The 25,263-nt window shown below is 46.4% G+C and overlaps 2 protein-coding genes across 6 annotated transcripts; both read left to right on the top strand.

Annotated features, from left to right (window-relative positions):
* Positions 1-242: 242 nt before the first annotated feature.
* On the top strand, positions 243-19,674 carry SETD7 (SET domain containing 7, histone lysine methyltransferase). 3 transcript variants are annotated; one of them, XM_080591004.1, is made up of 8 exons: positions 243-365; positions 3,452-3,581; positions 7,638-7,839; positions 8,812-9,001; positions 10,675-10,756; positions 11,899-12,016; positions 12,299-12,456; positions 13,422-19,674. In XM_080591004.1, the coding sequence occupies exons 1-8, from the start codon at positions 326-328 to the stop codon at positions 13,600-13,602; spliced, it is 1,101 nt and encodes a 366-aa protein (XP_080447130.1). In that variant the 5' UTR covers positions 243-325; the 3' UTR covers positions 13,603-19,674. The 3 variants fall into 3 exon arrangements, 2 of the variants coding, with proteins under 2 accessions (XP_080447130.1, XP_080447131.1); XM_080591005.1 differs by lacking the exon at positions 243-365 and adding an exon at positions 644-768; XR_013950820.1 differs by lacking the exons at positions 10,675-10,756; positions 11,899-12,016; positions 12,299-12,456; positions 13,422-19,674 and having other exon boundaries at positions 7,638-7,942; positions 8,812-8,950.
* A 146-nt stretch (positions 19,675-19,820) lies between these two features.
* Positions 19,821-24,378, top strand: LOC308194740 (uncharacterized protein). Of its 3 annotated transcripts, XM_080591016.1 has the most exons (6): positions 19,821-20,126; positions 20,993-21,052; positions 21,714-21,845; positions 22,660-22,806; positions 23,633-23,693; positions 23,878-24,378. In XM_080591016.1, exons 1-6 carry the CDS (start codon positions 19,962-19,964, stop codon positions 23,979-23,981), a joined length of 669 nt encoding a protein of 222 aa, XP_080447142.1. In that variant the 5' UTR covers positions 19,821-19,961; the 3' UTR covers positions 23,982-24,378. The 3 variants fall into 3 exon arrangements, with proteins under 3 accessions (XP_080447142.1, XP_080447143.1, XP_080447141.1); XM_080591017.1 differs by lacking the exon at positions 20,993-21,052; XM_080591015.1 differs by having other exon boundaries at positions 19,972-21,052.
* The last annotated feature ends 885 nt before the right edge of the window (positions 24,379-25,263 follow it).

The raw sequence follows: 25,263 nt of genomic DNA on the forward strand, positions 1-25,263 counted from the left end.
GGGTTTGGTTTGGGTTTGGTTTGTTTGTGTGTGTTTGTTGTGGGTCCGGTCCGGCTCGGATCTTTTTTCCCCAGCGTGTCCCCGGCCCCAGCCCCCCTCCTCCTCCCCTTCCCCGCTGCCCGCGCGCGCTCCCCGCCCGGCCCGCCGCGGCCGCGCGCCCGCAGTCCTGGCGCCGCGCGTCCCCGCGCCCTCCCGGACCCCGCCCCCTCGGCGCCGGCCGCGCCCCCGCGGGGAGAGGCGGGGAGAGGCGGGGCGGGGCGGGGCGGTGCGCGCCCGGCCGTGCTTCCGCGGCTGCGCCCCGCCCGGAGCCGCCGCCGCCGCCGCCATGGACAGCGACGAGGAGACGCTGGAGGAGACCGTGGAAGGTGCTCGCGGGGCCGCCGCGCGGCGGGGGGGGGCCGGGGCCGGCGGCGGTGCACGGGGGGGGGGGTGGGCCGGGCGGTGCCGGGCGGTGCCGGGGGGTGCCGGTGCCGCATGACAGCAGGCGGCTTATGCAACGCCACCGCCGAGCACATGGCGGCCGGCACCGGGCTGGGCTCGGGTCGGGGCAGCGGCACCGGGCTCATGGGGCTGGGGGCACCGGCACCGGGCTCGTTGCTCGCCGGGTGCCCGGGAGGTGCCGGGGGGCGGGGGGGCAGCCGGCGGGGCCGCCCCGGGCAGGAGAGGGAGGGAGGCGGCCGGCGCTGCGCCCGCTGGAGCATCGAGGGTTTTTTTTCCCCCCCTGACTTAATGTAGAAGAGATGCGGAGCCCAGGGCCTCAGCCATACGGTAAGAGCTGCATCCGTGTAGTGAAACTTCATCTTCTGATTCTTTTCCTGTTGACAAAGGGACGCCAAATATCTCTCGTTCTGTTGGGAGTGGCATTTCCCCCCCTCCCCCCCCCCCCCCAGTGAGGACAATCTCAGACATACCAGGAGAATCTCATTCTCTGCGCTGTGGCAGAGGTTCAGACCCTCCATACAGGCCGTTCCCTCCCAGCTCACCCTTAAATCCCCGGGACGGTCGGGTCCCGCCGTGCCCGAGCCGTGCCCTGCGTGCTGTGCCGAGCTTGGCAGCCCCGGTGCCGCCGCGTGCCAGCAGCATCCTGACCGACCTGGATGGGCGCTGACGGCAAAGTTGCCAGGTGCTGTGTGCTGCTCTGTGGCAGTGTAACGTGCCAGTCCTGCTGGCCGGGGTTTTTCTCCAAGTGTTTTGTAAAAGCCTTGCTCCTGAAGTAGGGGAAAGGCTGGTAGTGCATTGCTTGAGGTTGTTTTTAAGTTTACATCACTGTACCCTTCCTGTACAGATACGCGATGAATCCAGCCTTTAAACTCTGAATGTTTTCATGGGTCTCTTTCTCCTACAAGAAGTATCCACATCAGAAACGTCACTGATCTCTTAACTACACTGATATAAATGCTGAAACTTACCTGTTTTCCAAAATAGGGTGCCCTGGCTGGCTGGAGGGAAGCGTGACCCTTCCCTTCCTTCCGCTTGCGGAGGGCAGCGCACTGCCTTCCCTGCCTTACAGGGCCACGGGAGGCCCTCACTGATGCGCCTTGGCTTTAGCTGCTTTTGCTCTCTCTCTCTTCACTCTCACTCCTCCCAGCTCGGACACCAAGCAGCTCATGAGGGGGTTATTAACTCTTCAAACCTCTGTGAACTCGTCCCAGAGTAGCTCGCGGTGGGACCTCTGTGTAAGGGCCAAGCCAGGCTCTGCCAGGCAGCCGAGGTGGGGCCCTGCTGCAGCTGGGCGAGCACCATCAGGCCAGCTCGGGCCGACCCAGGGGTGCAGGGAGAGGTTTTCTGCCGAATTAGTGATCTGAGCCAGCCTGCAGAGCTCATTCTGGTGTTAAAAGGCTAAAGCAGTTCGTGTGAGAGGACTTCCTGACCAGATGCTGCCCCACATCCTTACCGTGCCCTGTCAGTGATGTCCCTGAGGGGCTGTGAAGCATCTCTAGGATGTAACAGCCCGTGGTGATGTGGGAAGAACGTGTGGCCACGTGTGCATCCTCTGGATGCCTTTGTCCCTGCAGAACCTGTGGAGCTGCTGCAGCCAGGGCATGAACACAGGGACTTCTGATGCCACGCAGGTGGTTCGCTTAGCCCACCACTCTCAGCGCTCAGTGTTTTCTCTCTGGGCATGGGACTCCAGGTCTGATATTATGGAAGCACCTCTTGATGCCTCCATCGGCCTGGGCTGTAAGTACTCCCGATCACGATGGGGCTTGTTTCTGCCTTCCTGTCTGTGTTGAACCTTCCCAGTTTTAGGGAAATTTGGTAGAGTGAGAGCTTGACCTAAAGCTTGTAGAAGGGGATGCATGTGCTGTCTCTCATCTTTAATAGGCTTTGTACACATCACCAAGAAACTCAGGTGGATCAGAGGTCAGTTTTTATTTAGAAATATGAAAGAGCACGAGTATACACAAGCTTTCATTTTTTGTCAGTTTTTGTTCAAAATTTATACCTGCTAAAATGTCACGATGGAAGCTTGTTCCACCCGCACGTGGTGCGTCGCTGTGCTGAAAGCAGCCCTGCTGAGCTTGAGCATCTTTGTTCTGCAGTCAGAGCAGCGTTCTGCTAACGCGGTGAGTGCTAAGGACTCCAGGTCGCGCAGGTAAAGCAGAAATCAGCCATCCTTCAACCACTCCTCCTTCATTTTCCTTTGGCTTTGAAGAAGCAGCAAGAGCTGCAATATGAGCTTTATTCTGCTCTGACTTAATCCGAGCTGGCCACTTGTATTCTGCAAAATGCAAACCCGTGCCGACGAGGGTCTGAGTGTGCCACCCATCTGCTGTCCCCATGTGCAACAGCCGTAATGGGGAAAACTGATACGGCCAGGAAAGAGAAGGGGGGGATGTAGCCTGAACACGTCAGAAAGGCTTTGGAAAGCAGCATTTGAAAAATGAAATAGCAAATTGACTGACATATTGTGAGCGCATAGTATTGTGAAGATTACATGCTTTTATTTCTTTAAATTCCTGCAGATATAGCTATGAGGTGGCACACCCACATTGTTGTAAGACATGTATTTATCGTTTAAAAAAAAACAAAACACTTGCCTTGCTCAGTGGATTGAAGTGTAAGTCTATTCTGTTCTCACAGGAAATACACATTTTAGATAAAAAATATTGTATTTTTGAAACCATATATTAAGACGAGTTACAGTAGTATGAACCTTATTTCATTTAGAAAAATTTCTATTTTTGCTGCTGCTTCTCTCATGTTTCTCATCTGTTTTCTTGTATCCTAACCCTTTTTATTTTTTCTTTTAAGTGTAGTGTGCTGCGAGATAATAGATTTGGCTGTACCGAATCTCTGAACATTTTTCCTAACAGAAATAGTTTGATGAGGATTACAATTTTATACTAGGGAGCTACAATATTTCAAGCATGTACACAATCAGAACAGAATTGAAAATATCTATGAAGTTTAATGTGTTTCTTTGTTCTTTGTCTGGATTTTATTTCAGGGCATCTAGATGATGATGGGCTGCCACATGGATTCTGTACAGTCACCTATTCGTCGACAGACAGATTTGAGGGAAACTTTGTGCATGGAGAAAAGAATGGCCGTGGCAAGTTCTTCTTTTTTGATGGAAGGTAGACACCGACTCTCTGATTTTCTTCTGTATTCTGCTTCCTGCTTACCGTGCTGTGAAACTAATCTATATTCCTCATATGCTTCAGAGTTTCTAAACAAGCTTTCTCATTTAAAAATCATAGTTGTAAAGTTTCCTCTTCTGCTGCAGTATCCACAGCGCTGACAGGGTGCCTTTGTGGGCCTGGAGCTGTGTACGTAATGCGAAGCCCGGGGTTGTTTCCTGGTGGGAGAGAGCAGCCTTGTGAGCGGTCTGAGTGCTGTAAAGTTGTGAACTAATTAGAGACCTTAAGAACTGGGATGTGCTCAGAGCTACTGAAAAATCATTCTGGCAGCTACTTGGGCTGCACAGTTCAAGTCCATAAGTACAAGTGGGCTTCTTTGTTTGCCTCATAGCCCTGCACAGAGACCGCAGTTGGACTTGGAGCTCCCTGTGCCAGACCTATATATAGGTGTAGGGCCTTTCTTCGAAATTGTTTAGTGGTTAAAGGGACCGAGTTAACCATGGTTGTGTTCTCAGCTCTACCTAATCTTTTGCATATTGCAAAGCTGTGGCCTGATTTATTTTCAGAAAAGCCCCTATAACTTCCACAGTCTCTTCACTGGGAATCATGGCAGTGAAATCAGGCTAGTCCGTGCCTGTGCGTGTGTTTTCTTAAGTCTTCATTGTGAACACCTTGTGTGTCTTCCCCCACCGGCAGCGTTTCTCCCTGCAGTTGCTCAGAACTTCCTCCAAAGGAGTAGCAGATGTATAAAATGACACGATTCTTCGTGGTTTTGCAGCTGTCGGTGGCACTATGAATAGCAGCTGTTAAACTGACAGTCGTGCCGGGTCTGCTCTCCCCCTGCTCAGCGAACTTCTGAGCAGGAGCGGAGGTATTGTGCTGGCTCAGTGAGTCAGCTCCTTGTCTGTATTTGCCTTTGCAGTTGCTTCATACAGGAGATGGTGTTTTTTTTTCCTGAGAAGGATAATATTTTTATTCAGTTATGCAGGAACTGATCAGGCCTCCAAGTCTGGATGAAGAAAAATCCCCACTGTTGTTGGTAATGGGCTTATTAAATCTTGTGCAAGTAGCTGAAAATCACTACTGCCCAGCAGCTGACCTCTGTAAAACAGCGTGTTTTTTTTTTTAAGTTGGCAGACAACGTCTCTATGGACACATGTACATAACGCTTCTGTGCTTGTTGATGATCTCAGCAGAGCAGTCGCTGATTGTACAGTTAGAGAAACTGACCCACTATTTTGTTTGTAGAGCTGCTCCTCCAAGTAATCCAGGGTACAGGCAGTGCTCTGTGGGAAAACTCAGGCTGCTGCCTGTGCTGAGCCTTTTCTGTACCTCTTCAGTGTTGCCAATTTTCTTTTTTTTCCATTTACATAACCCTTAAAAAAAATGGAACAGTTGGCTACTGTATGACTTCAGGAACTAACAAAATGAAAATACACAAAAATAGTCTGTAATATGGTTTTGGAAAATGAGATATTTTTATAAACTGGCCTATGTTTATTTGAATGTAGCTAAAGCAGTCACTGCTGTTAGTAAAGACACTGCAGTTTACCTAGCTCTGCCCACATAGCGAGGGTAGTAAGGTGCTCTCAGGAGTGGGTGGCTCAGGTATGTTGAAGGAGGAATGACTTGGCACAAAGCAGGACGTGCTGTTTCCGTTAACTATGCCTTAAGCAGGGCTGAGTGTTTGTGAAGAAGTCTTACGAAGAGAAGTGAATTCCAAAAATTTCTCAGAACGTCTCTGCCCTGCGGTGTTGCATGCTTCAGTGCAGTAAGTTAGTTGGTTTCACGTTGCCTGGGTCTGTTTCCACTATGGGTTGTTCCCCTCACGAGCCTGCCGGTAAAGGCTGAGAGCTAACTGCAGTAGGTCTGTTGTTTGGGAATGGCTGAGTCCTGTCAGACGCCGGAATGGCAAAAATTAAGTGTTTTCATTTGTCAAGTGTTGGGAGATAGTGTTAGCTGCCTGTTTACCTTGTTTGCCTCAGTTAAAATGTCTCCCTTTTTTCAGAGTAGTGATTTTCTTCCTGTTGATTGTTTAAGGGAGTGAAAACCTGGACTGAAGTATCAGTTGTTTTCTTTCTCCCCCTTCAAAAAAAACAACAAAACCCAACGTATTGTTTCAGAGAGAAGTTTCACCTCTGGCACACTCCTTCTTTTGGATCTCATACTTGAGCTTTCACTGGTGCTTACGCTTGCTGGAGGGCCCTTTACAAAGCACTTTGCACAGTAACTGTGAGTGTGAGAGTTGTGCTTCGCACTGAGCTGCGGCTGCTGTTCTCTGTTAACTGGAAGCTCTCCTAAAGTAACAGCTCCTCAATAGCAATAGAGAGAGGTGTTATTTTTAAGAAAGTTTTCGATATTGCCATATGTAAGGAAAGGTGGGTAAATGGGTCAGGGTCTGCTGATGTAACTCAGTACCTGGAAGCATAGTGCATTGTTGCCCCCCCCCCCAACTTTTATCACAGGTTTATTCTCTAGGTAGTGGATATTCTAGATCCACGCTAGGCTTGGCAGCCTAAGATTTGAGTTACAGTCAAAGATAATGTATTTTCTTTTGCAGAGCTGAAGAACTGTTGTAATTTAATAGTTTAACTTCAACTAATGCGATTAACGCTGACAAGAAGGTTGTTTTGTTTTGTTTCATTATGTAAACTGGGAGTGACTTCTTTGAAAGAATAACCTGAAATGTGGACTCCATGTGTGTTGCCAGCTACGGTGTATTTCAAACCTGGTGACCTGTGATAAACTAGAGGAGAAAGCGGTGTCGTTTGTAGTCAGATAAGCGCACCGATTTCTGGTGGTTCTCATCTGCTCTGCTCCTTCCCCGTGCTCTGCTGCAGGAGCTGTCTGCACACATCTGTAGCAACCAGCATCGAGAAATTCATCCAACTGAAAAGTAAAACAGCTTTCCTGCCCCGTCCCCCTCTGCGTCTGGTTTGTGTTGATTGCTGTGGGACGGCCTGTGGCATGGGGAAGGGAGCTGTCTGGAACGGCATTGCTGTGAAGACAGCTGCGTAAAACCAAACCTGAACTCTTGTTTCTAAACAGTGTCTGACACGAGTAACGTGCATTCCTTTATTGTCGTGTACGTTCCCATGGAAACCTCAACCAGATTGCCAAAATTATGTGAAAACAAAGAGTGAGGTTTTAGAAACTAGGAAGTTACTTCTGAGAAAACATTCCTTCCCCAGCTCTTGAAAATGTTTTGTAGGACGTGTAGAGTCTTGTGCTCCCAGGCAAACTTTGGGCTTATACTATAGATGCCTGCATCAGAAACGGAATTACGCAATGAAAGTATGTGTACTGCAGCTGGCTGTTAGCTAAACATGCTGGGGTAAAAGCTAAGCAGTTCGTATTTCCTTACACCAGCTCAAACCTGACAAAGAAGTACCTGTAAAGGAGAGAATACTCAGTTATGCTTTCGTTCTTTGTAGTTTCCACCAGCAGCCTTTATAAGCAAGACAGCAAGGCAGAACACAAGAGTATTACTGCATCCTTTCTAAAGGGTTTGCAAGACAAAACCAAAGTGAAATCAGCATGTCTTTGTTCGAATCAAAGTGCGGCGTTAGTTCTGTTTGACAGGCTGTGCTCCACTTTAATAGAAGCGCATGGAAAAATGACAGCGCTTTTAGCAAGCCCAGCACAGGCTGCTGCTGAGCGTATTGCTGGGGAGCTGGCTTTGGATCGGTAGCAGGCTGCAGTTTGTGCCCTGTTGCTGCCCGCCTGTGTGGCAGTGCCGTTTCATCTTACCAGAGATGTCACCAAAGACCCAAACTCGGGAGGTAGAGAAACCTAAGGTGAGGGCAGCTTTCTGTAGCAATAATTTCTGTGACCGTGAGCAGTCTGTTCACTGCTTTAATTTGCTACCTCCGCCTGTTAAAGAAGCAGCTCAGCAGTGTAATTCAGGTGAAGAGTTCTGTGTACACACACTGCACCCTGGTGAAAGGACAGCGTCAGACACAGGGCTGCGTCATGCCTCCTGTCAAGGCATTGGATTCACTTCTTGGAGAGGGGAATAGTCTTCCACTGCTGTTTTCTTTGTCTTCTTACCAGCACCCTGGAAGGGTACTACGTTGATGACGCCCTGCAAGGCCAGGGAATCTACACTTACGAGGACGGAGTGGTCCTTCATGGCACGTATGTGGACGGAGAGCTGAATGGGCCAGCCCAGGAGTATGACAGTGACGGGCGACTGATATTCAAAGGGCAGTATAAGGACAACATTCGACATGGAGTTTGTTGGATATATTACCCGGTAAGCCTGACCTCCTGCTTATTTATTGCAGAATAGTACCTTTATGCATCCCTCTTTTTTCCACAGCTGAAACAAATACCCACCAGGAGCCAGCTACCCAAAGGTCAGCATACAAAAATCTGGGTGGAAGTTTTGTGCATTCTGGTTTTGGGTAATCTGAGACACAGTCAAAGCTTTTCAGTGCAGAATGTTTGCTCAGTAGACAGGATACAGTAAGGCTGCGAGACGCCTTTATCATTTTCATGTTCCTGGGAACCCAGCCCCTTACAAGTGCATTTCCATGCATCTCCTCAGGAAGGCCGGGCCAGCAATTCTGCCACTCTGTAGTGCTGACTGCAGACGAAGAGCATGGGAGCCATGCAAGCTATTGCTCCCGTTTAGCAGGGAGAGGAGACCTTGTCTGCTTTTGCAGGTTATGTTGTGGCGTCTTGTCTTGGCCCAAGAGATGAGGTGGAACTGGTGTGAGAATTGTGCTTCTGAGCGGGGGGTGTGCAAGTGCTTTGGTCATTAACCCAGCCAAGGTTAGGTCTTCCTGATTTGTGATAAAACTAAGATATTCCTCTGGAAAACCCTGGAGAATTTTTTGATACGATCTTATAACCATGCTAATTAGGGCAAAAATGGTAGTACTGGTTTTATAGGTGTTTTTTTTCTGTGTGTGTGTTAACTTGGGCCTTGGTTCACAGACTATTCATGTCGAATTTTTGTGAATCGAAGCTCAGGACTTGTGTCACGCAGAAGGAAAGACTTTGGGTTTTGGCTGTGTCATACTACACAGAGGACCAAGTTCATTTCTTGCATGGTTTTATCCTGGCTGGAATTAGACTTTATCCAGCTTCCTCATGTCACTCTTTCTTACTCCTTTTCACAAACTCACATCTGAACTTACTGTAGTTCATTTAGGTTGCTTCTTTAAAAAGTCAGGAAAAATAACTAAATACTCTGCCTTTTCTTCTTTGTCCATGCTTTCAGGATGGAGGCAGCCTTGTGGGAGAGGTGAATGAAGAAGGAGAGATGACTGGAGAGAAAATAGCCTACGTCTATCCTGATGGAAAGACTGCATATTCTGGAAGGTTCATCGATGGGGAAATGATAGAAGCAAAACTGGCAACTCTGACATCTGTAGAGGATGGGAAACCTCAATTTGAAGTAGTACCAGGCAGTAAGTTCAACTAACACAGAAACTTGTATTCTTCCTTGTATTGCAGCTATTTGCTGCAGATGGCTTGGTCTCTATAGTATTAACCAGTGCTGGCTGTGATGGGAGAGTAGGCGTGTTAGTGAGAAGCCCTCTTTCTAAACTATAAAGTTGGACAGAAGAGCACGAGCGTGGGGAGAGATTTGTTTGCTCTGCAAACAAATGGGAAGTGACCCATGTGGTGGTGCTGCTGAATTGCATTTCGTAACCCTTCTCTGGCAGGCTCAGGGGCACAGTCCTGCTTGTCACGCTCACCGTTGCCATCTGGGTCAGTGTGAAAACCTGCTTAACGGTGTTAATGCTGGCACAGCTGCCAGCTTTGTCTCGTTAGTAAAATAATTGGGAGTGGAGAACGGAGGTTGTGGTTTGGTTGTAGCTCTATCAAGTTAGTGCAAGTGAGTATTACTGCTGTGGGTGTTTTGTTGTCTGTGTTATTGTGCCGAAAGGACGCGGGGATTGGAATTAGTGAACTAGATTCAGCAGTTGTATAACAACCTGACTCACCAGCACCCTTCAGTCTGCCTGGTCCTGCTGACACAAAGAGGCTATAAAAAGGTTAGGGTCAGGGTGGTGCCTGTGCCCACGCCGTGCTCCTTCTGTGGGGCAGTGGTGAGTTGGGGCTGTAGTTCTGGGGTGGTTTTGTTGCTCTCAGGTGTAAGTGATGTTTTGGGGGTGAGAGAGCTAAGCTGTGGACAGGGCCATGAATGTAAACAAGAACCATGCTGTAATACTGACTGTTCTGCCACCGAAGATCGTCTCCCTCAATATGAAATAAAACTCAGTGAAAAGAGGATGGCAAGTGAGGGAATGCCTGTGACCTTTTATTTTCTTATCACAACCTCTCAGATGTGATAGCAAATCAAATTTTAACCTAAAAACAAATTGAGAGGGCACAGTTGTGCTTGGTAAACAGGATTCAGTTGCACTCTGTATGAAGCTGCCTTCAGCCAGATCAGATCTGTTTTTAGAACTTGGATACCGTGGACAATGGTCTTTTATCAATCTTTAGTATTCTGGGTTGTTTTTCTCCTTCTTATTTCCACCTGCATCTTAACCTATCTCACAGATAGTCCTCTGGCACAATAGCTGATTGGAGAGGGATGTAAGGGTATAATTAGAGCTGTACCACTGAGTTGCTTATTAATGGCAGGAAATAAATGACTGTAGCAAATGTACTTTGTGATTACTGAACATTATCTTCTGGCTGAAGTCTATTCTGGTTTTGAGCTAGAAAACATTTCATATACGAAATAGTCCAGCATTTTTTAGACTTAATGTGTTATTTATTTAGTATATCCTTTTTAAATTTTCTTTTACATTTTAATGAAAGACTCTGGAAGGGTCAGTTTTGAAAGACTGTCCAGACCTTTAAAACTTGGTAGTTTAAAGAAGATGCATCCTCTTTTTGTGATTAATATGCTGCTACTCTGGCATGTTGAGGGGAGAAGGGTAATCAAGAAATGTAATCTCACTGAAGTCCTTTTATAAGTGCAGTTCTATATAATACCTTTTTTTTTTTTTTGAAGCATAACATTTCTTGCAGACATTAACATTTAATTTTTTAATGGCGATTGCATTTAAGGTTGCATGTTTTGAATATTGCCCATTAGTTTATTTCTTTTGTTTTCTCTTTCTAGGCCCAGTGTACAGTTTTGACAAATCTACTTCATCCTGCATTTCTACAAATGCACTTCTTCCTGATCCTTATGAGTCGGAGAGGTAGGCTTTTGTTTCTTCTGTCCACTTTTGATACTGTCAATACTTCTTTGCTGTTACATATTTAGGCCCTGATTTTGCAAGCCTTTCCTCATTTAAAATAAAAATTGTGTAAGGTTTTATGTGGAATCCATTATTACACATCAGTAAACATGTGACTGGATTGAATTTCTGTGATTTACACAATAAAGTTGCACTCCAGTGGATAGAACGCAGCCGTGTGTTTTAACAGGTTAAAGTAGGATCTCTTTAGCATTTCAAATGCATGTTCAGTACAGTACTTGGACTCCACTAACAGCCCACATCTGTGACGTTCTGAACAATAAAGTACACTGTTGACGCTCTAGATACATAAGTAGCTTCAGGTTGCTGTGTGCTGCGCTCAGTGTGTCTCACTGCATGCGTTGCACAAAGTTTGCCCCCCTCCCTGCAGATGCTGCAAAGCACCAAGAGTAAATCATCAAGCTGGAGGGATTCTTCTAACAGTCGTGTAACGTTGCAGCACATATTCCTCATAGGACACGTTCCTCAGCAGATGGTCTCATGCCAGTCAGTTGGTGACGCTCCTTTACTTCTTCTGTGGCTAGTACACAGTATATCACATAATTTACTTTTTACCTCGGCTTCACAGGCCTTGCTGTGTAGGAGTCTCAGCTGTAGTCCTTTTCTGATGCTCCAAAATATCTAAACAAGTGACTGGTAAAATGCTGGCATTCGTTTGGTTCAGGTACTTGAAGATACAGGGATTCCACCTTGAAAACTCTTCCTCAGTAGAATACTAATCTGTGCATGGGCACGCCATCAACCTCGGCTCAGTCAGAACCTCTGGGGTTCTGATGTTACTGAGGATGTTCCTGAGGTAAAGCCCTAAGTGAGTAGTAATAATCTGCCAATGCAGTTTCAAAAAAGTAGTTTTCAGACTGATAAATAAAAACTGTCCCTGCTTCCCACCAAATCTCCATTTTGCCAAAATAGAGAGAGTGTATGGAAGAGAGGAAGGTGAAGGGATTGCATTCAGCAGTTATGATTTGTTAGTTTTCTTATTATATTGAGTTCTTAGCCTTTATGCCGGTAGTGTTGTGATGATGCTTCTTGAAAATGAGAACTTTACACAATCGCTAATTCATGTTGTTTTTCCCTTTTAGGGTGTATGTTGATGTCTCTCTCATTTCCAGTGCTGGAGAAGGATTATTTTCGAAAATAGCAGCAGAAGCTAGTACAGTTATGTCCTTTTACAACGGAGTGCGAATTACACACCAGGAGGTAAAGGAGAGAAAGTCAGTCTGAATTTTCATTGCTCCTTCTGAAATCTTGTTGTAGGATTTTACACCCACCTGCTTCCCACCCTTAAGTTTTAATATGATGGAATTTAATTGAAAGTGAATGTTCAACTATGTTTACTTTAATTAAAAAAAAATCACCACCAAAAAACCCTTATAGACAGGAAAAGCTTTAGTTGCATATATTTGAACATATTTGCTTTCAAACTGCTGGCAAAGTTGACCCCTCCCCACACACACACTGGATTTTTGCCTTGCAAACTAGGTAGACAGCAGAGACTGGGCCCTCAATGGAAATACAATATCCCTGGACGACGAGACAGTCATAGACGTGCCAGAGCCCTACAACCATGCCGCCAAGTACTGTGCCTCGCTGGGGCATAAGGCCAACCATTCTTTCACTCCTAACTGCATCTATGACCCGTAAGTAGTCATCTGTTGTGAAGCAGAAGGCGCAAGGCTGTGCCGCAGCCTGCAGTCTGGGTTTGTAGGGTGCTTGAGGGCAGCTGTGGGGCTGGGAGTAGTGGGTCCCGGTGCCCAAGTTCATGCTCTCCTGCTGAGCTGGCACTGTGGATGCATGATGTCTTTTCAAACTAACCCCATGGGGTAAATTCAAGTTTGCAACTGTACTGCCTTTGTCATGAATTTTGGGAGCTGCCTGTTGGTTGTAACATGCATAAGCACTGCTCTCTCAGTCCTAGTCAGGCTCGGACTGAACCATATTTGCTGAACTACAGAAGCTTGACCAGCACCATCAAATGCTGCTGTCTTGTCTGAAACACAAAAAAATAAGCATCTTGCTGCTTTAGAGTTGGTGCAGAGCACTAGGAAACTTCGGATACGTGCATATGCTCAAGGATATAAATGCTTTTGTACCAACATGTGAATGGACAGACCTGTGGGTGCATAAGTAGAAAACAGTTTTCCTTTATTAAATAAGTTGGTTTCCTTTACTGTTGGGCCCTGGGAAATGATTCACAGAGGTGTATTATAATTGGCAGGTAACCTTTACTGGGGAGATTATGTGAGACCAGAGAGCAGGGAAAAATTGCTCATCTTAATCTATAGCGTTTTCCAGTCACCCAGCTGTTTGCCACTGCAAGCCCAAGGCATGTGGCAGTGATCAACTTTTAATTTATTACAAACGAGCAGTGTTTGGACTGTTGGAAAACTTCAAGCAATAGAGTTATGCAAAGCTGTTTTAATATATATGTGCCCTCATTACTGAAGCCTTTATAAGGTTGACTTAAAGAAATCTGCTCATCTAACATCAGAGTACGTAACATTACACTCAACGGCGAGTGACTGCTGGAAGCATTTGTGAAAGGAGCTAACCGAGTCTGTGAATTGACCACTGAGCCTAGCGAAAGTGTTTGTTCTCTGTCTAGGTTTGTTCACCCTCGTTTTGGGCCAATCAAGTGTATCCGTACCATCAGGGCTGTGGAGAAGGATGAAGAGTTAACGGTGGCTTACGGATACGATCACAACCCCGTGGGGCAGAACGGGCCAGAAGCACCCGAGTGGTACCAGCTGGAACTGAAAGCTTTCCAGGCTGCCCAGCAAAAGTGAAGCAGGAGCTCCTCCTCAGTTCAGCAAACTCAAATAGAAACTTGGATCTATGCACTACCTTTCTACTGAAAACTGGACAACCAGGGATTGTTCATGCTGTTGCATCATAACTTTGCATTCTGTGTTAAGAGATAAGTTTCTTGCATACTAACTAGGTTTGACTGTGTTACTCATAGCAGATTTAAAATTAGCTAGCGTTGTACCAGTCTTATCTGGAGAAATTATTTAATATTCTATACAAGACGTGATATTCTTTGGTAGCTTCTGCTTTTGCACCATATGCAAAGATGCCAAAAGACTAGACAGAAAACTAAAATGGGTATATCGTTCACTTTTAGTCGGCAGACTTAGTGTTGCTCTCTATCTGCCTAGGCATTATTGTGCAACTGCATTTTGCATATATGCCACTTGTGATGATAACAGTAATATTTTGATATTCTCTAATAGTAGCATAATTTTGCCTTTTTAAACCTTTGATCTGAATCTTGCAATAGAGCAGTTTATTAGCATATAGGAGGCTGGGTTTTAACTCCCCTTTCCTCTTGTCTGAACGTTGTTCTTTCTACAAATCCTCTTTTGCAGGAGAAAATCCTTTCTAACTAGTGGAAAGGCTTGTGTGTGTATGTGAGAGTGCTGTGTGTTGGTCTCTGTGGCTCTCTAAATAGTATAGCAACATGTCCAAACCTAATATTTATCTAGCCTTTATGGCTGGCTTATTTTATTTAATTTATGATTATGACACGCAAATGAAGCTGTTCTTTGCATGAAGATTTTCTGAAAGGAGAAAACAGATTTACTTTTTGTAGGACTTTCAGAAGTACGTGTTCTTGAAGGCAGACACATGAACTGCATTAGTGCCCGTGAGTTGGTGTATGTATTTCACCAGTTAAAGTGGCCAGTTCTCGAGGCAGACATTCTAGCAGTGAGACGCTTGCGTCTCACCTGGATTCTCTTAAAGGAAGTGCATGTATTTGAGGGCAGGCTGTAGTACTTGGTTACGGAGCGCTATATCTTTTGTGTGTGTTCAGCTGACAAAGCATATAGCCTTCTAGCAGTCTTTTAGCAGTACTAGTTTAAGACACAGTGAATTAATACAGTATGAGATGTCAAAATAAGATTTAAATAAAAGAGAAGATTGTTTTTGGAAGACAAACAATGAATGTAAAAACATCACTCACTGCTCGTATTTAGAAACAGCAGTCAATCCATAGCTTTGTTACAGCCAACAGTGGGGGCTTGTGAATATTCATCTGCAGGGTTGTGTTCTGGGGTTTTTCAGGGATAGGAGAGTTGTTCATTTTTCTGGATACTGTACTGGTCTTGCCTAATGCTGTAGAAGAGAGAAATAATGTATCATCTCAGTCTGGATACTGGAGCCCCTTTGGGTCTATGACACTCTCTTTTGGGTTTAGCAGCTTAGGAACAACTCGGATGCATTTGCAACACGTTCTTTAAATGTTTGTAGTTAAAACTGTTTGTATATATGTAACATAAACGATTTGGAAACTAGACCTACCTTTCTATTGCAACACACTAGGTTGGTTGCTTGAACAGTTGGAGGTGTCTGGCTGTCAGGGGAGCTGGACGTGGGGAGCGCGCTGGGCTGGTACCTAGAGGTGGAAGGAGGAGGCTGCTGACTTGTGCGGCCTGAGGGTCTTTGCTTTGGTACGTGTACAAAGGTAGGAATTGTAAGGGCAGCCCTCCCTGGCGTGGGGCTCTGCTTAGTTCCTCTGACTGATCACAAAGCTTTTTCTGCACTTTACCGTTTAAGCTCGCACAAAAGCGACTCTGTTCATGTGCTGGGGGCCAGCTAGGCTTGGGGCTCTTTGACTCTCTTCCAGCAGTGATCTGAGAGTGAGCTTTGACACAGCCCGTCTTCTTGGGCTGGAGACTCGTGCCACAGCTCCACTTCTGGTCCAAGGCAGGTGGCTGACAGAGGTGACGCCTCGGGGACTCAGCCCAGTGTGCAGGGAGACAGGACTGGGCCTCCAGGTGAGGGAGACTCGTCAAAAGCCAACTGGCAGCACGGCTTCAGCAAATCGACCTCAGAAGGAAATGTGTGTTTTGGTCTTTCTCTGCCTGCCCGCAGGTTGTTATTTTAGGTCATGGCTGTTTCAGCCATCTGCAGAAAGGCATGTCTCTGGCAGGAAGCTGTTGTGTGTGTCTTGTGGATTACTCTTCCACAACCGTTTTACAACATTTACAAAGTTAGGCTCGTGTTTAAGTGCAAGGAAGAGGAGAGGGAAGATGCGTGGGTGAATGCAGCTGACTGGGCAGTAACTCCTTCTGCATTAACCTGCTTTCCTTCTCAACAACCTCCTTTGGGCTGCTCACCTCTTCGTGTCGGCTAGAGAACTGTGCTTAAAATGTTCCCATCTCTCAAGCTCCTCTGGCTGCATTCCTGATCGGGCTCTGATTCCTCTGCTATCTCCTCTTCATGTAGATTTGCTAATTTTAATAGATTTGTCTGTCTTCATATTGTGTGATTTTAGAGAGAAGTAGAAGATAGGGTGCTCTTTGCACATCGAGTTTGGTGATTGCATCCTAAAATAGGGAATTCCTAGAAAAAAGGCACTCAGGTGTCCTCGGTGTGTTCTCAAAAGCCACTAATTTGGTGACAGTCAAGCAGATGCTGTTGCGTGTATTTGTAGCCTGATAGTTTGCTGCAGCTTTTGTCTGTGTTAGCTCTACTGTCCTTTTTTCTCTGCTCTGTTAAAATCTACTGGCCCTCCTATAGATCCCTTTTTCAGTGACCAACCTTCTATAAAAGTTGTGGTTATGAAGCTGCTTTGGCTTGATTCAGGACCAAGCCTTTTAATTCTTCTGTGTTTTGTTTCTCTTTGTGGTCTGTTAGAGCGGAGACGGTTGGGATGGTTTTTACCACTGGATAGTGAAAGGGCTCAGAGCTCAGCGGGTCCTTCAGAGGTTTTTGGGAGGTGTGCACTGGCAGCCACAGGTTTAAACACAGGTTAACTACGTAACTCCGAGTAATGCCTTAACTTGGTCAATGTGTTTTGCAGCTCAGCTTCTGGGGCTCTCTAGGCAGCAAGACCAGCTTAGCAAAACTACTTATCGGTAGTAACATGAGACCCACACCAAAACTTGATTTTAATGTGGAGCAGATAAAATAGTCATTTTGTCAAGCGATCTTTTTGAGTTTGCTGAATGCCGCTATTTGTGAAAATGCAATAAGTGAAGAAGCTCTGCTTCTCAGAGGCTGGCCCAAGACCTTTCCTATTGGAACAGAAATTGGAAGAAGAGCTGGTATCTATCAGCTGAACCTGGATGGCCAGCTGGATCTTGGTGTATGCTTTTGGGGAAGACATGAGAGAACTCAAAGTTGCTGCTTTTTTCAGGTACATGTCAGTTCCCAGCTTCCACCCTTGGTCTGCAGGACTGCAAATGGCTTCGGTGTAATAGGAGGGTTGTTAGCTGAGCACCTTCTTGAGAAGGAGCCCGTATCAGCCTGTGTTAGAGGCTGTTGACTGTCTCTGTGAAAAGAAAGCTTAAATTGATCTTCCTGCTATGGCAGCACTGTGTTTTCTCACCAGGAATAGAGAAGCCTAGTTTTCTGGAGAAGCAGTTAATCTTGGAGATGAGAGCACGGGAAGTTACAGCTGAGAGCTACCTGCTGCTGCCTCTGGGTAAGAGAGAAAAGGGCTTAGGCATAGAGAAGGGGATCTCATGCCAAGTCTGCTGCTATAATGTGACTCTCTGGGATCTACTAAAACACCTAATTTTCCTTCACAAATCTGAAAAGGCTTTTTCAATTTTTTTGCTACTAGTTTTTTTTAAAAAAAAAAAAGCCACCTTATCCTACAGAAATGAAGTCCTAACTGATGAAAGAGTCAAGGAAGTACGTTGGTATGTGGAACTTCAGCTGTCAGAGTGACAGCTCTGGTAGCTCTTTGACTTCTTCTGCAGTTGAGACAACACCTGTTGGATGGCCCTTGCTTTTTTCCAGACGCAGCTCAACCATGGCAATGGGTGTCTCGCGCAGGTTTTGGCCACTTGGGAGGCCTGTTTTGTGCCCTTGCAAAGCTGCTTGTTTCAGGAGCGACTTGATAGCCGACTCTTTAGTTGAGCCTTTTCAGACGCGGAGCTCTTAGTGTTGCACACAGTCAGCAGTGGCTGTAGTTTCTTTCTCAGGGCTGTTGTAATTCTTGGCTGGCGTGGAAGTGAGAGCACCTGTCAGGATTTCTCACCCTCTGCTAGGTGCTCGAGGAGCAGAGTAGCCAATGGCTGGTACAAGAAACCAAGAAGTGGTGCAGATCCTCACTTGTCTGTTTCCTCCCCCGGCTCTAAGCCACCGCAGGGCCTGTCTGCAGGTGGGTTGTCCCCTTGGCACCTGTCCTGCGGTCGAAACCAGGGCTCACCACTTCGGTTCTGCCAGGAACTGTACAGCATCACTTCTGTCCCAGAGGCCTCGCTGATTTTTATCCTTTTGTTTGAATTGACAATACTTTGGAAAACGCTTCAGTCGTGATGAGGTAATGAGTTGTACAGAGCTAGTTATCTGCTGCTTTGATTTCCTCTCACACAGCAGAATTTCTGAAGCTGTAGGTGTCTGAGGAACTCACCTCCAAGCACTTAAAAAAAAAAAAAAAAAAATTGCTTTGAAAACAATGTTGCTGAAGTGTCTCCTTATATGCTGGGATGCTGCATTATACGCCGCCTCCTCGCTTACACCACGTTGTCATATGCTGAGAGTATTTGGGTGAGGAGTGCAGGCGTGGGAGCAGCTTCACCTGTGGATCTACGTGGGCTTCATGCTCACCTGTGCCCCTAGGAGAACTTGTTCTTTTTGCTTCGTGTACTGGAAACACGAGAACTATATTTTTGGAAGAAGAGTTTCTAAGCAGTCTTATAAAGAATTTTCTTTTGGTTTTATTTTTTTAAAAAAAAAAAAGGTGCAAGATTGAGTGCATGTTTACTTGCCCCAGATCAAAGGTTTTGAACACTAAGGTCACTATCTGTTGAATGGACCCTCCTCTTGGCGCTCTTCTGTCTTCAGGCAATTGAAGCTCCTGCCCTCTTTCTCTGCCAGTTCTACTGTAACTACTGTTTTTCTGTTTGTTTCCAGGAGAATTATATATACAAAAGTTCAAAGCAATTAAATGTTCAAGCCATAAAATCATGAGTGTGGGAAGACCCTCTTCACAAGTTTTAACATATTTGTATGTAAAATGATGTTTGTATGAAATATTTTCATGGTAGAATGAATATTAAAAAAAAAAATCCACTAAGATCTAAACCAAATTTAAAAGGATGTCTTTTTGTAAGATGCAAGTGTAATTGGTTACCAATAAGTAGTTTTTTTTTTTTTAAAGGGGAGATGCAACAAACTATTGCAAATTATAATTGCAAATGGTCGTTCCTGCTATTTGGGAAGGTATTTATGCAGCATTACACACCGCTGTCATAAATCATTGCAATAGCAAGGCCAGTCACATCTTCAGGACATACCTCCCAGCTTGTCCCTTGGTGGTGTTGTACAAGCGGACCCATCCCTACTTTCTGCGATTTCCTCCTCCTTTTCCTACTGTAACTGTACCGAACTTAACTCTTGAGCTAAGATCCAGACTAAAATTGTGTGTTACTCAACAGTTTCTGCTGGGCCTTCTGCTATTTTAATACTATTTAGCCCATAATTACTGGGTGTCTCTGTTCTGAAGAACTAAGTGCTAAAGAATAATCCTTGGGGTGAGCTTATACACGCGTTAGCAGTTAACCCCGGAGTATTTAACTTGTATACAGTACTTGATAGGTGTTTTATGACATTTGTACTCGAACTATGAGCCTTACTGAACATCTGGAGGTTTATTCATGACTTTTAAAAAATGGATAACTCTAAGAAAGATGTTTACATGAATGGTGATTGCCCTTCCTTTGATGTTATGAATGAGGTTTTTATAGTGTGTTTGGGTGTATGTGCAAGGAAGCAAGAAAAAAAAAAAAAACGTTTCTGGGGAAAAAAAAAATAGACTTGACAAACATTTGTAATAAGTGAATTTTAAAGATCGCTTTAATTGCGCTACGAAGGCAATGCAGATATTAAAATATTCAACAGAACAGCCGTCTCCCTGCCTGTTTCTGTCAGGGTTCCTGTCAGGGCTCGGCGGCGGCGAGCCCCGGCGCTCCCCGGGCGCGGTTACCTCAGCGCCGCGGCCGGGCCCCGCGCACCTGCCGGGGCCGGGGGGTGGCTCCGGAGGCCCGGCCTCGCCCCAGCCCCCGCCTTCCTCACGGGCCCGGCCCGGGGCCGCGTCCCCGGGGGCGGAGCTGCGGTCCCGGTGCGGTGCGGGCGCTCCGTGCCCCGGCATGGCGCCCTAGGCGGCCGGCGGCAGGGCCGGGGGGGCGGCATGGATCGGTACCGGTACTTCGTGTTCAACCAGCGGAGCATGGTGGTGCTGGGGCTGCTCCAGCTGGCGCTCAGCGCCCTGTGCGTCGTCAGCGGCTTCGTGGACGGCGTCTTCAGGACGGAGTCCGTGCTGGGCAGAACCAGAGCCCCGGTCTGGGCCGGGATGGTAAGGCTGCGTCCGATCCTCGTTTCATTTGTTCTTGTCCCCGGCTGCTACCTGCCCGTGGGGTGGGGCAGGCCAGGGCTGCTGCCATCGCTCCCCTGGCTTCCTGCTCCGAGCCCAGGTAGTGCAAGTTTCCTTATCCTGCCGCGGGCGGGAGGGTGCAGGGAGGCTTCCCCCTGAAGGAGCTAAATGGAACCGGTTTCTACCAGATAAAACAGAAAACGGGGCACTATGGCAATTGCCAGGCCTTTTAGCAGAAGCGTAGTGACCACAGAGAGGCCACTGAAGGTTAGGAGGGGAACGCGTGCCCAGGGCTGAGGTCTCCATCTCTTGGCACTGCTCCGTATCCCACAGCGGGACGCTGGCAGTCCTGCACCCGACTGGGGTCCTGCACCCGACTGGGGTGCTGCACCCCAACTCCTTATGCCCCGGTGATCTGCCACCCCAAGGCAGTGTTACTGAAGCGTGCGCTCCCATCCCCAGCCTGCCTGCCTCCTTCCAGTGAAAGCTGTCGTCCATCTGCAAGCTGTGTGATGGCTTGGAAAAGCAGTGCGGGCTTGTAGCGCTGTAATCGGACCTCAGTTCTGTTATGAGATGTGAGGCTGGTCCCAGGATTGCTGCTGTGGGTGCAGCTGATGTGTAAGACACATTTCACGCAGCCCAGCATCCTGCCGCTGGTCCTAGCCACCAGGAGATGCCTCGGACAAAAACACAATAGATCAGCAACTCTCTTCCTTCTTTCTGTTTCTGATCTGACAGCTCCTCTGATCCCAGCCTTGAAAACGAGGGCCTTTCATCTGTTCTGTGGCAGTTTATCTTCAGAATCTGATACGTGTCGTCCAGTTACCAACTCCTTTTCTGGTCTGCAGGTCATGGGAGTCCCGGGCGTCCTGGCTTTGTTTTCCTCTCAGAGAAAGAACCCCGTTCTCGTAAGCTTTGGGGCTTTGTGTGTGTATGGGGCAGGGGCAAAATGCGGTCAGGGCAATCGAAAACTCTTTAGGTAGGAGAAGAACTAGCTGGTTCTGCAAGATTGAGAGCTTTATTTCTGAGTTATCTTCATAGAAAAGGCAACATTCTTAAGCAAAATGAGGCTTCTGTGTTACTTCACTTCCTAATGCATAACACGAGCTATGGCTCTAATAAAAATCTGTAAAAATGGTGGCTTTTGAAATGCAAGCCATCCTGGTATTGTTTCCTGTTATTAAGAGCTGTGTACACCAAGATAGGAAGCGAGTTGATTGACTTGCATTTCCTAGATAGTTTCTCTATCCCTGTAAGCTCAAAAGGGGGATATTTTTTCTAAGAAAGAGGCCCGTAAGAACAAAGGATTTCAGCCCAGCTTGCACCTGTGGGCCAGATTTGGGACTCAATTGTATCTCAGCAGTTCAGTATCATGGAAACATTTATTGCACTGCTTGTGGCTTCCACCTGACTGTTGCTACTGGATACTTTCAGTGTTATGGGAGGTCAAAGGCTGGTACCTGTCACTCATTAATTAATACCTTTTGTTTGTAGTAATGATGTTAATTTACTAGAGGATAGTTTAAATTCCTTTCTGCCTTCTTACTCTCCTTTAATTTCTCTGTACAGGTGAACGTGCTGATAGCTGCGTCTATAACCTCTTGTGTTGCCATCCTCATTGTAATAGTTTATAGCTCCCTAACGCTGGGCTATGGTGAAGAGGAGGACCTAAGTTCTCACCCAGCCCACATTATCCATACGGTAAGTACCGCTCGTGCTTATCGCTGGGGAATAGCACGGGCCAGCCTGCCACCACGTACGCTCGTACGACTTCCTACCGTGTGCCGTCCAGGTATGAGCCTGAAAGTGGTGAAGTCAGGTTAACTGCAGGTGCTGCACCCAAGAGGTTTGGCTTGTTCTAGGAAAAGAATCACAGTACCGATCGTGAAAAGGGACAGTCGGTGAACGTATCCTTGGCCTGCTCTGAGACAGCGATTGCTAGGCTACTGAGTCCCTTCTAGCCTGTGTTTCAGGTGATAAAGTTACAGCAATTACACATCAGCTGATTAAATCTAGGTATTGTTTCAAGAATATCCCACAGAGTAAATGAAAAAGGAAGGAGTTAGCCCTTTTATACTTCAACTCTTGTGCAAACCGTGGCTTCCTGTGTGTATGAATTCATCCGAGGAGCTACTCATTAGTTTATTGCAGGACAAAGTCAAGTGTCAGGCTGGTGAGGTGCAATGTAGCAAGATGTATTTCATATTTAGTGTGAGGAGGAGCAGCCGTTCCTTGGACTTCTACTCATTGTTAAAGCCAGAGTGCAGCTATTTCCAAACACGATGCAGTTGCATGATGTCTTGAAATCTACTAAGAAACCTTACCTTACCGCTTGCACTTTTCCCATTTGAGGCTCACACTTGGCTTGCTCTTCAGAGCACAGGAAGAAGAGCTTTAAATAACACTGACTTTAAATCAATGTCCTAACATATAATCATAACACTCTTGCAGTAATTAGAGTATTTTTGGTTCTCTTCTCGAACATGGCTTGAACGTTTCCTTTTTTTGCTTGCAGAAGTTCGTACTTAGTAAAGTTGTCAAGGGTGCTAACATCACGATGCTCGTTGCATCGATCTGCAGTACTGTCGTCGTGACGATTATTGCTTACTTGGGATGCCGAAGTCTTCCGTGCTGCTCATGCTACGATAGCATAACTGGAATGGTGAGTGAGGAGTCTGGGAGCACCGATTTATCTGCACTGAATGTGGGTGGTAGGGGAAGAAACTGAGGAGAAGATGTGTTTTTCTTCTACAAACCTTACCTTGGCTTTACCCCAGTCATCCAGCGCTAATTCTCTGAAATGAAGGGGAACGTTAGAGGGATTTTATAGTTTTCTATTTTTTCCTTGTACTTCAACCTTCTTATTTACAGTGTTGTGTAAGACCTAGTGTAAGTTAGCCTCATTTTCCAAAACATTGGTGCTGAAGCCACTGTGGTGCCTTTCAGTTCCTGCAAGACTTCTCTCCCCCTTAAACCAGCGATTGCTCCGTGGTACAGCATTTCAAAGACTTGCTGGTACTCACAAACCAAGATGCCTCATCCCCAGAACTACAAATTCAATAGTAAGAATGTCCCAAGCACGGTGTATGAAGTGTAGTGTGCAGGTATGTGTAGGGAACCCCGTTTTACTGTCAACCTTTGTGAAATCTGCTTCAACTCATGATGCACACGCTGCGTGTCTCTGCCAAGTGAGCTCAGTGAATACCAGCTGCTTCTGTACTAGAATAACTCTGATGCTGTATTAAAGTACAAATATCTGACCGTCTTACTTGATGAGGACTTCATTGGTACATCTTAACGTTGCAAGGCAGCTATTCTCGGCTAAAGATACCAAGTGTTTGCAAGTGTGTAAGGCAAGGCTGCTTTAAACTTTCAAGCTAAAACTTGTTGAAAGGAGTGAACTACACAGGCATTTTAAATGCATTCGGGTTTATCTTCTTGAACAAGCTCACAAAATGTCTTTTTTAATGGCATGATTTCATTCCTAGGAATGGTTGCAACCTAGTGAGGACCAAAATCAGGCTATGGAGATGGTTTGCGCTGTACGAAGTAAGTAACTCTTTCCATCCATGTATTTGGATGTTCACCAGGGATATGGAAGGAACATGCTGAATAAGCTCTACATCACAAGCCAAAATCCTGATAACCAAAGTACTCTGAGCCAAAAGAACTCAGGATTTTGTGCAAGAGTCAATAGCAGGTTTAATGATTTCTTCTTTCCTTCCCCACACAGGTCCAGGAGACAGAATTTTTGATTTCCCAGATCGGTTTCCACTCCAGGACTTTGACACAGAGGAAGACACATCCAAACCTCCACCATACATCAGAATGACTTGAAAAAGTGATAGAACATTTTAAAGCTACTAGTCTAAATGTGTAGCAAGATGGATGTGAGAAGTTCTTCATCTTCAAGATGGCCGTGCACTTTTCCTGGGCCTTTTAAAAAGCACCCACAGAAAGAACTATTGACTGCCCAGTGGTCAGCAAAGATCCCAGTGCAAATGGAAAGACCTGCAGATATTTTTGGATGTTCAGACTTCCCATAGTTTGAACTTTGGATGTTGAGACTTTGCATAGTTAAAATACCTCATTGTCTCTGGAAAGCATGAGCTTTTTTTCCTCCAGCTTTTGTACTTAATTCATGTTTTATTCCTCTAGAATTCATCACGCAATTTGTCTAGCAGTGCTAGCCTTATGCATTCAAATATTAAATACTATTAATTTTTAAAAGAAACTGGTTGTGGAGTGTTCCCCCCACTCTTATCTTCTCCTCCTCACCCATTGAATTATCTGTCATGAAGGATCCAGTTCATTATTCAGCTTCTGTGTACTTTCCCTCTCTCTTGGCAGGGCAGGGGCACGTAAAGTTAATGGCATGAAACTTGGCTGATGCCATTCAGACACCTCTGTCAAAATGGGGTTTCTGGGGTGTGTTCATGTCGACGTACAGTTAGATTTAGTGGCAAAGTATAGTGCTTGAAATACAGTAGTTGCAGTGGCTCCACTTACAGAGTAACTAACCTACACTGAAGTCAGTTTGGAGTTTCTCTGTTTTGACTTTGGAGACTGAAAGTTAAAAAAAAAAAAATGCTTATTTTGGGGCGTGTTCTGCTAAACTTTGTTATAGATCAGGTCCAAGGTCCTCTGTTTGAACCACCTACAGCTTCCAGTCAAGTTGCACTGGCTCTCAAGGTGCATAAAATTCCCCTCTGCGCTTTATGGTTCACTTCCAGGTAGGCTTAGAAGCGCCTGTCGAACAAACACCTCACCTGCAGGCGTTGGACACGAAGTGGTGGATTACTTGTCCCACCACGGGGGTCAGTCCAGCACATCCCTCTGAGCAGGGCTGGGAAGGCAAGTTCTCATCCTGAGACAGCGCAGTAAGCGCTGGGGCAGCGTGGGGGCCTCTGAGGCACCTGTCTCCGAAGCCTTGGCTCTGTCTGTCCCAAAGGGCCGGGAGCTGTACCCCTGCCTTTGGCTACCTGGCAAAAACACGGGGGCCCTGCGGGAGCCACCCTGGGGAGGTGGCGTTCTGCCTGCTGCCTCCCAGTGCCTGCGGCAGAGGTCCAGAGATGAAGCAGGGGCCCCAAAGCCTGCTGGCACCTCCGTGTGCAGCACC

Source organism: Anser brachyrhynchus (assembly GCF_964034855.1).
Source record: "Anser brachyrhynchus genome assembly, chromosome: 4".
NCBI lineage: Eukaryota > Metazoa > Chordata > Aves > Anseriformes > Anatidae > Anser > Anser brachyrhynchus.

Bases quoted from the DNA above. Each gene is read 5' to 3' on its own strand.
- LOC308194740 (XM_080591015.1), top strand. From the start codon at position 20,759: ATGTGTAAGACACATTTCACGCAGCCCAGCATCCTGCCGCTGGTCCTA. The intron at 21,846-22,659 runs GTAAGTACCGCT...TTTTGCTTGCAG, and splicing joins CAGCCCACATTATCCATACG to AAGTTCGTACTTAGTAAAGT. The intron at 22,807-23,632 runs GTGAGTGAGGAG...TTTCATTCCTAG, and splicing joins ACGATAGCATAACTGGAATG to GAATGGTTGCAACCTAGTGA.
- SETD7 (XM_080591004.1), top strand. From the start codon at position 326: ATGGACAGCGACGAGGAGACGCTGGAGGAGACCGTGGAAG. The intron at 366-3,451 runs GTGCTCGCGGGG...ATTTTATTTCAG, and splicing joins GCTGGAGGAGACCGTGGAAG to GGCATCTAGATGATGATGGG. The intron at 12,017-12,298 runs GTAAAGGAGAGA...CTTGCAAACTAG, and splicing joins TGCGAATTACACACCAGGAG to GTAGACAGCAGAGACTGGGC.